We start from the raw sequence: 14660 nt of genomic DNA on the forward strand, positions 1-14660 counted from the left end.
GGCAAGTGCTGGTCTGAGGAGCATGTCCAGATAGTAAATGAACACTGCTCATCCAAACTCATTAATATCTTGTGCTCTTTTTTTTTTTTACATCATAGAAATGTATTTAATCTATTAAATTCTCCATTTTGCATGTATGTATATGAAAGGAGCAGGTTTTGTGCCTGCTATTAGAACTGCAGGTTGCACCGTGTATTTTGGCATCTGTTTGCTGACGTCTTTTTTGGGGATTTTGTGATAGTAGATTGAGATACAAGTACTGTATGTGGAGGTCTCTTAATAGCGCTAAGAAAGTGATTGAACATCTGTGTTTTAATCATTGATGTATGTTTCTTTGTATGCTGCTTTAAAGATGACAAATGCTGCGTAGCTGCTCTACTGCAGCACTAACTTAGTAGGAAGAGAGACTGTCCCCATTCCAAAAGGTGGAGAAAAATTCTTCCTTGTTCAGCTTTTCAGTTAAATGTTTGCATTGGCAAATGCATAACTGGTTACAAAATATTTTGAGGATGTGAGGTAAAAAGAGTACAAAACTGACTTACTGAGCTCATTTATATTACTGGGCAGAAATACCCCGCCAATAAAGCATCACTGCAATAAAAGCTGGGTTCCTTTCCAGCCTCCCTTCTAGGATGACTTGTGCGCTGACCCAGGCACATTGCAGCTGCCTGAAGAGGGGAAGAAAGGAGTATTTCTAATGACTGAGGCTGTGGGCATTGGTGCTGCCAGATGCACTGGGACAGCTTTTGCCATACCAGTACCTGAGCATTGTCAGTGCTGGAGTTTCTGCTGAGGCACACATCTGAAAGCTCCTGCAAGGCTTGTGAACCAAAGCCTGATCTTTTGCAGAGGAGGAGTTTTCTGTGCTGAGCACCATCAGAGCAGTACCAAATGTTTAGTGAATTGAGTCCATAGTCTTGAAACAAAAAATCATCCCTCCCCAGCTTCAGTGATGGAGGAAAATAGAACTTGGATTCAAATGGCAACAGGGACTAGTATAGCAAAGGTGGAAGAAAAACCCAAAAAAGCAAATGGTACTTTTCAGAAAGGATGCGTGATTGTGAAAGCTGTGTTTGGGGAGAAGAGGAGGCGGTGTTTGACTTGTGATACTGTGGGGAGGCCTGAATTGTCATGTGTTGGAAAGGCAGCATTCAGCATCTGTAGCCACTTCTGAAAAATCACTGGTGCCGTTCCTCTCTTGCCTGTTTTGCTTTGCTTTCCTGCTTGCAAATCTGTGCAGTGCTGTGTTCAGATGAGAACAGTTATAAAGAACAAATACTTCTTGCTAAGCATGTTCAGCTTTGAGATCTGACATTGTTTATATTGCCCCAAAGTAGATATGTCACAGTGTTAGGGTACAGTTAGACAAGTGTCCTGCCTAGAGATTTTTACATGCTAGTTACCTCCTGTCCTGGATCTAGTCCAGAAGTAGAAATAAACTGTAGATAAATTTCCAGGACATTGTAAAAGGAGGAGGAAGGCAGGTTCTTCTCCTCCATGGTTGCTGTTACCTTTCTTCCTGAACAGTCCAGGAGGTCTGTGAGTTGCCTGAGAAAGGGGAGAGTGCTAGGGAGTGGGAGTAGGACATGCTCTGCAAACACAGCGCCTGCATTTTTGAAGGTGTGTGCTTTGCAATGGGTAATTTGCTCCTTTATTGTCTGCAGCATAACAGCAGTGACAGCATTGACTTTCTCTAATGAACAGCTGCTCAGTGCTAGAATCTATTCCCGGAGGAGGCTCGCAGGGATGAATAAGGTTTCATGCTCCTCCTCCAGAGAGGGTGAGAAAGTTCGCAGAACAGAAGATTGTTGCTTGATTGCTGGATATCTCCAAATCTTGGACTGCTGACAGCCGAGAGCTGAATGTGTCACCATGCAAGTCATGTTTAACCTTCCAGCACTTTTGCCGAGGCAGGGTGTTTATGAAGTCAGGAGAGAGGTGTTAGTTCCTGTCCAAGAAGTCATCCTCTTGTCACTGCAAACAAACATCACAAATTGGCTGAACAAAAAACATTTTCTTCCTGTTGCACTGCCTGAATTCTTCGCTGATACTCTGCACTAACAAGAGCAGGGAGGGTGGAGAGGACAGTTGATGAATTATGGATGCATTAGAGGCAAACCCAAGTTGTAAACTCTTGGAGTTCGAAATCACTGATGTATGTTGCAACTCAAGCTGTAACTTCAAACAGTCATTTTGAGCTTTGTCCCAAGCAGCTCCCCATGGTGCCTCCCTTCACATCCCTGCTCACAGTTCCCCTTCACTTTGAAATGATACAGATTGGATTGTGGGAGGTTAGGCAGCCTGTGTGTTGAGATCTGTCTGGCAGGCTTGCTGCTGCTCAAGGTTCCCAGTGCTCCTCTCCGCACCTCCTTCTGTTTTTATACTACACTTGATCATAAGTGATGTGTTGTATTTCCTCTGTGCCTGCCCACCACCTGACCCTGGAACCCAGCTCCAGACACTGAGAAATGGCTATGAGGACAATGGCACAAAGCAGTGGAGCACCCAGATTTGGCCTGACTCCCATCTCGTGATAGGAAAGTAGAAAAATGCTTGAGAAGTCTGCTGTAGTGAGTCATTCACATACAATAAAACCTGGGGGAATATTCTGAAATATTTCTGCAGATGATCAGGAAGTTTTGTCTCTTGCTGTGTGATGGCACCCTTGCCATCTCTTTGTGCAAACACAAGCATGTGCAGGGTGGACGAACTGTGCAGGAAAAGAGCCTTCTTCTCTCCTTCAGTGCCCAGAACACTTCTCTCAGTCCTAGTGCACTACTCAGAGTCATTCCAGAGCTGTACTTAGCACCCTACAGGCAGTTTTTTTTCAGTAAAAGTGGGTAAAATAAATCCATCTGATTTAGAAGGGCAGACAGTCCACAAAGGCCATCAGTGACAGTGAGTTTTGATATGAATCCATGGGTTGTGCCTTGGGCTAATGCAAAGGTTTTGCCTAGAGCAGCTTTGCTACTCGGAGAAACAAAACAAAGCTGGGGGCGAGGGGGGAATCTCAAAGATGAAATTTTAAATAGCAGCACTGTTAAAGCTTTTAGTACCACAGAATGGACAGCATGGCGCAGGTGCATTCAGTGACCTGTTTTGTTCAGGCAGTGAAAGGTGTCTTGGAAACTGCAGCTCTTTTTTCCTCTGGTTCTAACAATATTCCCTCTTGACCCGGAATTTTCTTAATGGCAGTGGAGACAAACTCACGTTGGTTTTTACTCTTCGATGTTCGTTGGAATCCCCTGTGTGGAGGTTTTCCTGGTTAGCTTAGTGCTGTTCTTGGAAACTCTTCAAACCAAATGAAACCCAGTTTGTAGCAGTTAACCTGTGATCCACCCTGTCCAACCAGCCTATTGAGATAACAAGTGAAAAATGTACTCTAAAGGGGGCTCAATTTAAAGAGGAGCTTGACTTGTAGACTTGCTCTGACAGACCCACAGTGAAATACAAAGCTGGAGAAAAATGCGTTTGTGTGTGCAAGCTGTATATGGGGCATTCATCCATGCACACACCCAGGAATGTACTGGGAAAGCAAGCAGAACTGTTTGTTTTTGTAATCTAATTTCAATAATAATAAGTGGCAAACAGATGTGGGGTCTAGGCTAATATGTTTTCCCAATAGTTTTTCAAGGCTGAAACCAGAGTTTTGGCCAAGGGAGAAGAAAGCAGAAATAGATGTTTGAGCTACTGATCCCTGTGGCTGTCACTGCTCTTGGTTGTCAGAGAGACCTTGAGTCTGACTGTGAGGAAGCCCTGATACTACTCTTTCTACCTTCTGCAGAATAAGTATGGAGCTGATCAGTAGCCACTTGTCAGCCCTTTGGGACACCAGGCCTGGTTTCTGCTGGCTGGTTACCTGGCCATGAGCGAGCTCTTTGCTCTTTCCCTTCCAGAGCACCCAGGGTGTGGGATGGGCAGCACCAGAGGGAAGGGCAGCATGTGGTGCTGCTGCAGGCCTGTTCCAGGTGAGTGTGGTGAAGTGTTTCACTGGTCCTTCCCCAGCCAGGAGAAATGCAAGGAAAGCTGAACCTTTAGGCTGTGCTTTTACAGCAGCAGCTCTGCTAAACCAGGAGATTGCAGAGCTGGGCTCCTGGGGCTCTTTCGGAGTGAGGGTTTGTGCAGCTTGTAAAATCCCTCTCCTGCTGACTGGTAGCACTACAAGACAGCTGTCTAGGGACCAAGTGACATGGGACAAGCACCTTCACATGAATTTTCTATAACCTGTAAGGTGCTTTTGCCAGCTGGCACCTGGGACGGTGCACCTGAATGCAGGAGACAAATGTTTAAATCAGGTTTGAGGAGCTTTTTCTCTTCCTCTGTCCTAAGCTTGGTAGAGAAAGCTACTTGGAAATCTGGCACAGTGTATATTGCCATCTGGCTGGTGTTATTTTTTGCTCTAAATTTATTTTTTCCCCCAGCACTGCAGAAAAGGGCAGGTTTTACTCTCACAGACGTGTTTCAGCCATGTTCTGCCCAGCAGGTACACTGGCAGCCAGTGGTGCTAGATAAAGAAGCCCACTCCTGTGGTAGGCTGGAAGTCTGTCCCCATATACTCCTGCTCCAGGGGTCTGGGGTGTAGGCACTGCTGCCCTGTTCATTTTCATCAAAAGCTGCCATGGCCCAACAATGGGTAATGGGTCTCCAGGGTGGGCAGATGAGGCCTGTTGAGCCCTGTGCAGGGTGAGCCAGCCCTGAGCCTGTGGTCTACAGAGGTGTGCAACTGTGTCCAGCCATGGTGCCAGCCCCTCAGCAGAGAGCAACTCCTCCCCTGGCTCCTTTGCACCTCTTTCCCTGGCTCACTCTTAAAACCAAAATCATTACAACTCGTTGGGTTCTCCAGTGTCTTCCCAGTACTGTGACCCTCCCAGAAATGGCCACTGTAAAAGCCTTTTCCTTTGCTTCTGATGCTTTCTTATGTGTTTCCTTTCAAATCCTGTCTGGAAAGCTCCTCCTTGTTCTTTATCCAATGTTGCCTCAACTCTCTCTGCTGTATGGGGTAGAGAAAGGGTAGAGGCCTCGCATTAGCAATGTGATGAGCATCCTCACCTGTCCGGCTGGGTCTCCCTGGAGTCCCTGTGCTCGGTTGTTTTGCAGGACTAATGATTACTCATGGATTTTAGTGCTTTGCTGAACTCGAGCTGGAGTTAAAAGAAAGCTGTTGTTCCACAGAGTCTTGGGTTTTTCTGATCCTTCAGCTTACATGCCCGTTGTGGAAGCTCTTGTGCCTGTTTTTACAATAAGCCCATTTTCTGTCTCAGTAGTTCTTGAGCTCAGCCTTGGTGCCTCATTTAAGAGTGGCCAGGACTTTGATCTGTTTGTCAATGAGGCTTCTGAATCTATTGTCTGATGTGATTTCTTCCTATCCTTGTTCTGTCCGTCAAGTTTTCCTGCTGCAGCTGGATGTGATGGTTGTTAGGCTGAAAGCATCTGTAGCCATGAACAATGTGATCAGCTCATGTATGTGAAGGTAGCAAAGCCCTGGCCAGCCCACACTGTGCTGGAAGCACAAAAGGAGACTGTACGTGCCTGTACACTCTAGGCTGTGTAGTGTACTTGTTCCACAGGCTGGCTTAGCTTTTCCTTCGTGCCCTGTGGCAGCTCTTACTGCTGGTGTTTGCCCAGGGCTGGAGTTGCAGTTTAGTGTGGTCCAGCCGTTGACCCACGTTGGGGACCATGGGCGCTCCTTGGTCTCTGCTTCCATCTGCTGGACAAGCTCTGGCTCCTGCTCTCTCCCGTTTTCCCTTGGTGCCGCAGGGATTTTACTAGCTCCTTTTAAATTGTGCTCACATAATACTACGGATGGAAATCCCTTTCACTCGTGTATAGACTGCAAGAAAATTTGTGTTGAACCAACTGTCTTTGGCAAGACTTCTGTGCTAGAGCAAATGGCAGTGAGCCTGGAGATGGGCAGAGCGCAGCGCATTCAGTGCAGCAGCGTGTAGCCTCCTGCCACTGCAGGCAGGCCTGTGTGCTGAGGCCAAAGCTTCTCTGGTTTATATTCACAAGAAAGTCATGTATGAAAGAGTACTGCTTGGATGTCGCATGAATGGCCAGTGTGGGTCAGGCCAGATGTCCAGCCATTGCAGTGCCATCTCCAAAAGTGACCACAGAAGATGCTTGAGGAAAGCATGTAAAAAAAAAAACAGGCAAGGAGGACGTGGTGCTTTCATTGTATATCTCCCTCAGCATCTGGTAGTCAGGGATGTGGGAACATCTTGGGCTGGGGACTGCGGTGAGACCTTTGTATTTACCAGTTTCCAGTAAATGTGTCCTTCATGAGCTTGTCTGAACCTCTTGGTTTTGAATGCTGCAGCATTTTGAGACAGCGAGTTTAACTGTGTGCTGTGCAAAAAGCTCTTGCTTTTCTTTGTTTGAGATGTGCTGCCACCAACTTCCTCTGTTGGATCTTGGGAGCACCTGGAACAGGCCTAAGAATTTCTTGTGCTACATGACTCCTCAGCAGTTATTTCTCCTTTCATGAGAACAACAACAAAAGCATCTGTCAGAGTTAGACATATTTGGGAGAGCTGGAAGAACAGTGTTGCTACTGTCAAGGGTCATGAACAGTCTTGTTTGCTCGAGTGCTCCGGTTGTTTTTATCTGACAACAGAAATTTGGCTACTGGAAAGGCATTTCCTTAACCTTCCCTTAACCTCTGCTCAGCAGTGGGCAGACACAGGCAGAAAGTTCATTTTCAAGAAAAAAAAAATCCCCATCCCCTTCTCAAGACATTGTGCAGTGCAGCCTGTAGATCTTCCTGTAAGCGCTGCTTTGATTTACATGTTGGCTGTTTGTCTGTGCACGTAGAAGCTAAACAGCTTTATCTCTTCCAGATGTGTAATGACTGATTTAGTCTTTGTGCCATCAGGTGAAGGCCTGGACACAGAGGCTTGACCTCTCTGTTGCACTTTACAGTACAGCATTTGGATGTTAGAATTTCTTTAACCAAGTTACTAGATTCTTTCTGAGCTGTTACAATGCCTTGGCAATGGGTGTGTGGTATTGCTGTTGCTCTGTTTGAGGATAGCAGTGTCTTGTTTCATCTAATTCGCAAACATCTATTTAGCAATAGTCGATGAAGGTGCTAGGTTGAAACTATTTTTCATGTGAAAATCCCAATATTAATTTTTACTAGGGTCAGGATGATTGGAGTAAATCTGCGGGGCACCCCTTTGTTCATTTCTTTAGCAAAAATACTGTGGTCATGTAAAAGCAAGACCTGCTTTTCTCCTCCAGCTGGGCATGAGCTTTAACCACACATGAGACTATGTGGGGAAGCATGGCCGAGATGTCTGGGCTCTGTGTTCTGTGTTTTTCTAGGGACTTTACAATTTGGAAGGACAAGACTTTTCTTTTTATTTTTGACATTAGGTTCCCAGCCAGCAGGAGGAGATGTCACCATCATTGCTGCGCCAGAGAACACCACGGTGGTGGCTGGGGAGAGCGTGGTGATGGAGTGCATGGCAGCTGCTGATCCCACCCCCTTTGTCTCCTGGATACGACAGGGTGAGCATGAGGGACAGAATTCAGCTTTTGTTGTCAAGAGGGACCTGAGGATACTTTATTTCTCAAATCTATTAAAAAGCAGAAAAATCTGTGGGACAGGAAGAGTGTTCGTTACATCAGCACCTAATGACTCAGGTGGTGTCACAGTGTAGTGTGTTCTTGCCAAACTGGAATTACTAATTAAATCTAGAAGGTTACAAAGCATGCAGTTCACGTTATAGTTGTTTGACCTGTGAAATATATGAAGTTCTAGTGCCTGGATGCTTTTTGATCTAAATTAGTCATCCTTATTGTATGAGCTTCAGCAGTGAAGGTCGCAGAGGTGGGGTCTGGTCTGTGCCACTCCTCCGGGGACTCAAAGGTTAGTGGGGATTCTGTGGAATCTGTCGTTGCATTGGAGAAAAAACCTTGGATTATTTTACAGGATTATAAACCACAATAAGATCTGTTAATGACTGGAGTGGCTGAGTGTGTTGCTGGGAGGTTTTTATTCAGAAATCTTACTGTGGTCAGATTGGTAATGGAATGATTGAGAAGATGCTTAGTTCTCATCAGAGGTGTACAAATGAGCCATACTTTACCCAGGGCTGATAGCCTAAGTCATGAGTAGGATGCTACTGTCACTTCACAGTGTGTCACATCCATCAGATGAGTTTCAGAGGCTCTGACTGAAGACATTCCCAGCTCAGGAGTGAGTTCTCCCCCAGAAAAGGCTCTCAGTCATTTTCATAAATCCGGGGCATGATTTAAGACTCTTCTCCCCTGTAACCATTTATTGTGGTTGATCTTCAGCCCAGACTTGTCCACAGACAGTGATTTTAGTGTATATAAATATTTCCTCTTCCCCACAAAAAAGGAGAAAAAAAAAAATCTCAGAGGATACAACTTTGGAAATCAAATCAGCAAGGATTAAACGTTCTGGCAAAAATGTTTCTGGTTCATCCTGTGCACTTCACAATTGCTTTCCCTCGGTGCACTTCACTCAGCTTTCCCATGCTAGATCATTTATTCATCGTTGCTTTACTGAGAGCTACTGGTACCCATAGTGGAGTAGATATTATTAGAGTTAATTATCACTATGAAAGTTTTTTGGATGGGGGGAAGAGGAGGGGGAAGGGAGGAAAGGCTGGTGAAACAGTTCCTTGCATTGCTTTATTTTAAAGTATTTGCTTGGTCCCCCTCTGCTTCCCAGTGTGGACTCTTCAATTAGAAAAGATGGATTAACAGCTCTAGCAATTCTGTTACACAAGCATGTTTCTTTCCAAGACTTTGTTAAGGAGCAGGCTGGGTTACTGGACGATTAGTCATCTAGGTAACACCAAGGATTGTAACTCCAGGTTGCCAGTTTGGCTCTTGCCAGCCTTGGTGGTGTCAGCTAATTGCTACCATCTGGAGTCAGATTTTCAAGCCTCTCTAGTGTGAATAGGGTGCACAGATTTTCTCCTCCTCTGAGCATGCAGCCACTGAACTGTGAGGCCATCTGAAGACCCCCAGGATGGGTGGAGGGGGCAGAGGATCTGATCTCAGCTGCATTCCCTGCTGATGGTGCTAAGTAGGTGCAGCTGCTCACAGTGGAGGTGGAGAGCTTGCTTCTGTCTGGAGATACAGGCTCAGCTGAATCTGTGGGAGGTAAAGGCAGGCTAATGCTGTTTTTGCTGTCTGAAAGACATCCGTGCTTCTGCAGGTGGAGAGGGACAAGGTCTGGTGTTACACAGGTACTGCGCAAAAATTGGCTGGCTCTCCCAGTCTACAAACGTGTGCCAGAGCTGGCCATGAGTTTCTGACCTTCTGTCCATGCCTTTCCTCGGCCAGACCGTGCTTGGTCCATACTCTGTCCCCAGCTCTTGGCTTTGCTCCCCCACACTCATTCAGAGGTACCAACGCTGGTCTCTGTGTTTCTTACATCAGAGCAGTGCTGAGAATAAGCAGTGCCCAGCACCGACCCGCTGCCCTGTCCATGACGGTCTGAGGAGCCTGGGGCTATTTGATGGTGTAGAAGGATGTATCAGCTTCTAACCTGGGAGCTGGACCTACCCTTTCCTCTGTCCCTACTCAGCAGCGCTGAGCATCTAGCCAGGAGTATGGTGCAAGGGCAGCTCACAGCCCATGTCTCTGACCCGAGCACTGGAGCCCCAGGGAGAACCAGGTGTCTTCCTGATACCTTACAGATCAGGAGCCATGCTGGCGGCAAAGAATGAATTGGGAAGCTCAGTAAATTTGGGTTCATGTCTGGGACCCAGAGGAGGGAGGAGCCCCCGAGCTGTTAGTGATTCAGTGCTATAGCTGACATTTGCATTAATGAGTGAGAGGAGGAGGGGTGTGTGTTCGTGCATGGGGGTCAGCAGGCAGATCCAGCAGTTTTCCCAAAATGTGTGTTAACATAGCTTTCCCTTGAACGTGCTATTCCTATGGGGTCTCACTGCAGCCACACCCTAGGCATCAGAGACTATTTTGATCCAAAACAGAACTTTTTCGGTTATTACAGGCTAAACTAAACCTTGGGCCGGTGTTGGCTTGGGCTGGCTGATGCTCAGTCAAGCACTGAGGAGTGTCCCAGTAGGAATCCTCCTCTGGGCTGGGGTTTGGGATGTGCGGGTCTCTCCACTCCCCAACTGTGATCCTGGCTCTAGTAGATGTGTTGTTTACAAGCCCTCGTAAAGTCCAGCTTGGGGCTCCCTCCCACATTTGCACACATTTCTCCCTGCAGATGGAAAGCCCGTTTCCACAGATGTGATTGTGCTGGGCCGGACAAATCTCCTCATTCCTTCCAGCCAGCCCCATCACTCAGGGGTGTATGTCTGCCGTGCTAACAAACCCCAGACCAGACAGTTCGTTACAGCCGCAGCTGAGCTCCGGGTCCTTGGTGAGTAGAGTGGGATAAATTCTCCAGGTAGCTATAGATAACCTGGACCAACATCCAAGAGTTCCCCAAGAAGTTGCATTTGTGGCCTGTGCTGGGTAAGAAGGAAGCCAGGTTAGAGCCAGGAGGCCCTGGGTTGGGATGGGTCTCAGTGGGAGAGTCACCTCCTTTAATTTGGGGTTTAGTTCCTTGTATATACTGAACCATTTTATGCCTTATTCTTGTTCTCCAGGGTTCCCCCATGGAAATCTGTATCACCAATTAACTTTCAGTATCGTGGAAGCCAGCAGGGAGAACAGCCTAGGATCAGGGAACGCAGCACATGATTGATACAGAATTTATTTTTCCTTTTGGACAGAGTCTAAATTAAGCCTCTAGAGTCTGACTGGCAAATCCTATCTTGTAAGCAAAGCTGCTACTGAATTAAACATAGCACTGAGTGGGGAGGAGAAGGGATTTGCTTTGCTATCTTTTCCTCCTCCTTCCTGCATTAACTTGTCCTCTCTCCTCCCAGCTACACCCAGCATCTCCCAGGCTCCTGAAACCATCTCTCGCACCCGAGCCAGCACGGCCCGGTTTGTCTGCAAGGCAGAGGGAGAGCCAGCCCCAACCATCCACTGGCTGAAGAACGGCGAGGCCATCCTCTCCAACGGGCGGGTGAAGGTGCAGAGCAGCGGGAGCCTCGTGATCAATCAGATTGGCTTGGAGGATGCTGGCTACTATCAGTGTGTGGCTGAGAACAGCCTGGGCATGGCTTGTGCTACTGCCAAGCTCTCGGTGATCGTGCGGGAGGGTTTGCCCAGCGCTCCCAAGAAGGTGTCAGCTGTGTCCCTCTCCAGCACCACAGTCCTTGTGTCCTGGGAGCGGCCAGAGTACAACAGCGAGCAGATCATTGGCTTCTCATTGCATTACCAGCGTGCTGTGGGTAGGTGTTATCTCTGGTGCAGCACAGCTTGTGGCAGGTACCAGGCACAAGGCACAGGTTGACTGTTTTTCCCAGTTAGTGACAAGTGTGAGGCAATTCTTGTTAGTTTAGCCCTTTCCATTGCAGGTAAAGGAATTTTCTGGAGTCAGCATCAGTCCGTGACAGTGCCTGTGGATTAGCTGATATAACTAACTCATTGACCAGCAGTAGTGTGTCCATGTAGTTGAGTTGTCTGGATTCTAGTGGGACCAGGCACTTCTGGAAATTTATTTCTGTTTTTTACTTTTTCCTCCAACACATTGATTTTTATATGCAAAGGGTGTGATTATTAATGGAGATACTAAACAGCTACATTGTGTACAGGGGTAATCACTAAATTATTCACATCGAGAATCTGAAGTGAAGCACTCTGATCTCTTGGGGTCTGTCTTCCCAAACAGCCAGCAAACCGATACTCTTGCTGAACTGTTGCCAGAGCTCCTCTGAAAATTAAGCTGGTAACTGCAGCTGCCTGAGCATGGATTAAGGAGCTTGAGTCAAAATGGAGATGTTAACATTAAGGCATTGAATGTTTCTGCCCAAAGAATTCATTTAAGAGATGAGTTTTGTGCAGGTGCTGGGGAAATTGGAGAAGACATAGTGATTTTTAAGGTGGGTTTACACTATGGACCTTGTGAGTTAAGTGATTTTTTGAGGAGTGTCTTGGCAGTTCACTGACCTACTGATCAGTGTTTCCTTGGCTCTAGGGACAGACAATGTTGAATACCAGTTTGCTGTCAATAATGATACCACTGAGCTGCAAGTCAAGGACCTAGAACCCAATACCAACTATGTCTTCTACGTGGTCGCATATTCTCAGCTCGGAGCCAGCCGGACATCCTCTTCCATCATTGTTCAGACCCTGGAGGACGGTGAGTTGAATTAGATGGGTACTGATGCCTAAAAAGTGTTCTTGGCCTGTTTCATAGTAAGCATTGAATATGCTATGGAGAATAGTATCAGCTCCTAGAAACCTAAACCTACTTGCTGCTCCTACAGCTTCTTGTCAGAAGCCCTTTCAAAAAGCAAACCAACCAAAACCAAAGCACCCTGGTCTGATCGTCAGCTTTGGTGATGAAGAGCATGAAAACAACCTCACTGACACTGGGGCCCATGAGAATCCTGTGGGAACTGCACCTTTGGGCTTTCACCTAGCTAACGTGATATTGCTCCAAACCAACTCTGGGCCAGACTTGATTTCAACTCTGAAGACAGACATCTATTGCAGTTTTTAGGGTTGGGAGCAGCCTTGAGGTTGGATCCCTTAAGAGCCAGTAGTTTGTGTTGATTTTACCATTTATCACGTAGCGTTTTGCGAGCAGTAAAGGCAGAGTGCCAGAAGGACAGCTGCCCAACGGGGGAGGACATGTGCAGCTTTCAACAGACTGCAGGACAGAGACAAGAAGCGATGGTTTTGGCAGACCTCGCCAAAAGGCAGGGTGCATGATGTGCTTTTAATACTCCTGACATAACGAACTGCGTGGTCTCACGTGTATGTGTCTGAAGCCTGAAGAGCTGAGTTGAAAGTGTGAAAGCTGCCTGCAGCACAGAGCTGTGATTCTCAAGGGAATGGGGATTCCCAGACTGAAGTCTGGATCTGTGAGCCGTTTCCTTTAGTATCTCCTTCACGCTCCACAGTACAGCGTAGGCTGATGAGCTGCTCTGTGCTAACCTGCCCAGTTTGCGGTGGACACAGGGTCCCTGGGGAGCAGTGTGGTGTGGCCAGCAGGCTCTGATCGGCCTGGTGACACTGAGCAGCCCATAATCTCCCTCCCCAGACACCCCACTGATGCTCTGAGCTGGTAAAGAGCTGTGGGATATTGGTTCTTCCCCGGTACAGACAGCGTGTCACGGGTGGCTGTGGCAGGGCCAAGACCAGGTCATGGCCTCCAGCCAACTCAGAGCTGCCAGAGATGTGTTGAGGTCTTTCCCCCATCTTTACTGACTGCTTCTTGTTGCTTCTACCCAGTTCCTAGTGCTGCCCCTCAGCTGTCCCTGTCGAGTATGACTCCTGGTGACATCCGTGTGACATGGCTGCCGCCTCCTCCAGAACTGAGTAACGGCAAGATAACGAAGTACAAGATTGACTACTGCACCCTCAAGGAAGGTGAAGGAAACACCGTTTGGGGGGCTTTTGTCTTCTACTCCAGCAGCGTTAACAGCATGTCATGTGGAGGGCAGGAAGTGCAGGGCTGAAAACTGGGGGGCCTCTTTTTTCCTGAGGGGGGAGAACAGCCTTCTCTTAGCCTGGCTCTGCTGTTGTTGGTCACAGCAGTGTGGCGCTGTGCTACTTCACACTACTTAGAGGTCCCTTTTTCTGTGATTGTGGAGGAGCCAGTGTCCCCATGGGAATGGCCTGATGCTTGCATGTTTGTGCTGCCCCATGAATGTCTGTATGAGCAACCCTTTGGTACCATCAGTGTTTTAGAGGAAGAGATTTATGCTGGTTGGGGAAGAAGGATAAAGGCATTTCACTCCCTTAAAATGGAGCCTAATCAAAGTGATCCTTCTGGGAATAAAAAAAAGCAAGTATCCTGGCCAGACTGTGTTGCTCTGTTGTTGAGTTTGATCCAGTTTTATTTATATTGTCAGACACTCTGAGAAGCCATCAGCAGGGATGGTAATGTTTACCTATGCTGGATGCGGCTGTTCCAATTCCACATGTGCTTGCTTTGCAAATCCTTCTGGGTATTTGCTCTTAAAACCATCAAAGCTCTGCAGCTTCTCACTTCCCAGGGTCATGATTCTTGCTAAGAGAAGGACAGGGAATGTGATGAAGTGCTGGACATGTTCCCGTGTGTTTGATCTGGATTAGTAGTCTGCGCTGTGACTCCTGGCTCTTGTTTCTTTGCCCTGAGCCTGCATGTGGCTCTGTGGCATCGTAAAACCTTGGAAACATTTGCAGTCCAGGGATCACACTCAGCAGTATGCTGTTACATAGCAGGGACAATGCTCCCAGCTGAGCTTACACCATGTGAAGCTGAAAAGCAAGACCTCTGCATTCACCAAACAGGCAATATGAATCTCCAGCAAGTCCAATTAGTTGTTACAGTGAAAATCCCAGGCCATTCTCAGCATAAATTTCCTGCTATCTCCCTTACGAACTTGGGTGGGCTGAAGAGGGAACGATAAAACCTCAATCTAGTGTGGGTGAAGGTGTGAATTTTGCAGAAAGCATGGCTGCTGGACAGTTCTGGTTCAAATTAAGATGAGGATTTAAATACAGCAATGAGAATTACTGGAACATACCATCATGTTCTGCCATCACGTCAGCAGCAGCAAGGTTTCTGACAGCTCCCTGCAGGCAGGCTCAGTGGTGCTGAAGGC

The 14660-nt window shown here is 47.2% G+C and overlaps 1 protein-coding gene across 1 annotated transcript in view; it reads left to right on the forward strand.

Annotated features, from left to right (window-relative positions):
* IGDCC4 (immunoglobulin superfamily DCC subclass member 4) overlaps positions 1-14660 on the forward strand; it is a 69625-nt gene that overhangs the window by 28401 nt on the left and 26564 nt on the right. Inside the window, exons 6-10 of the mRNA XM_026856045.1 lie at positions 7375-7509; positions 10217-10372; positions 10884-11294; positions 12041-12205; positions 13303-13440. Coding sequence (XP_026711846.1) covers positions 7375-7509; positions 10217-10372; positions 10884-11294; positions 12041-12205; positions 13303-13440 — 1005 coding nt within the window. The remainder of the gene's footprint in view (positions 1-7374; positions 7510-10216; positions 10373-10883; positions 11295-12040; positions 12206-13302; positions 13441-14660) is intronic.

This window comes from Athene cunicularia, assembly GCF_003259725.1.
Source record: "Athene cunicularia isolate RWA chromosome 10 unlocalized genomic scaffold, athCun1 chr10_part1, whole genome shotgun sequence".
NCBI classification, from domain to species: domain Eukaryota; kingdom Metazoa; phylum Chordata; class Aves; order Strigiformes; family Strigidae; genus Athene; species Athene cunicularia.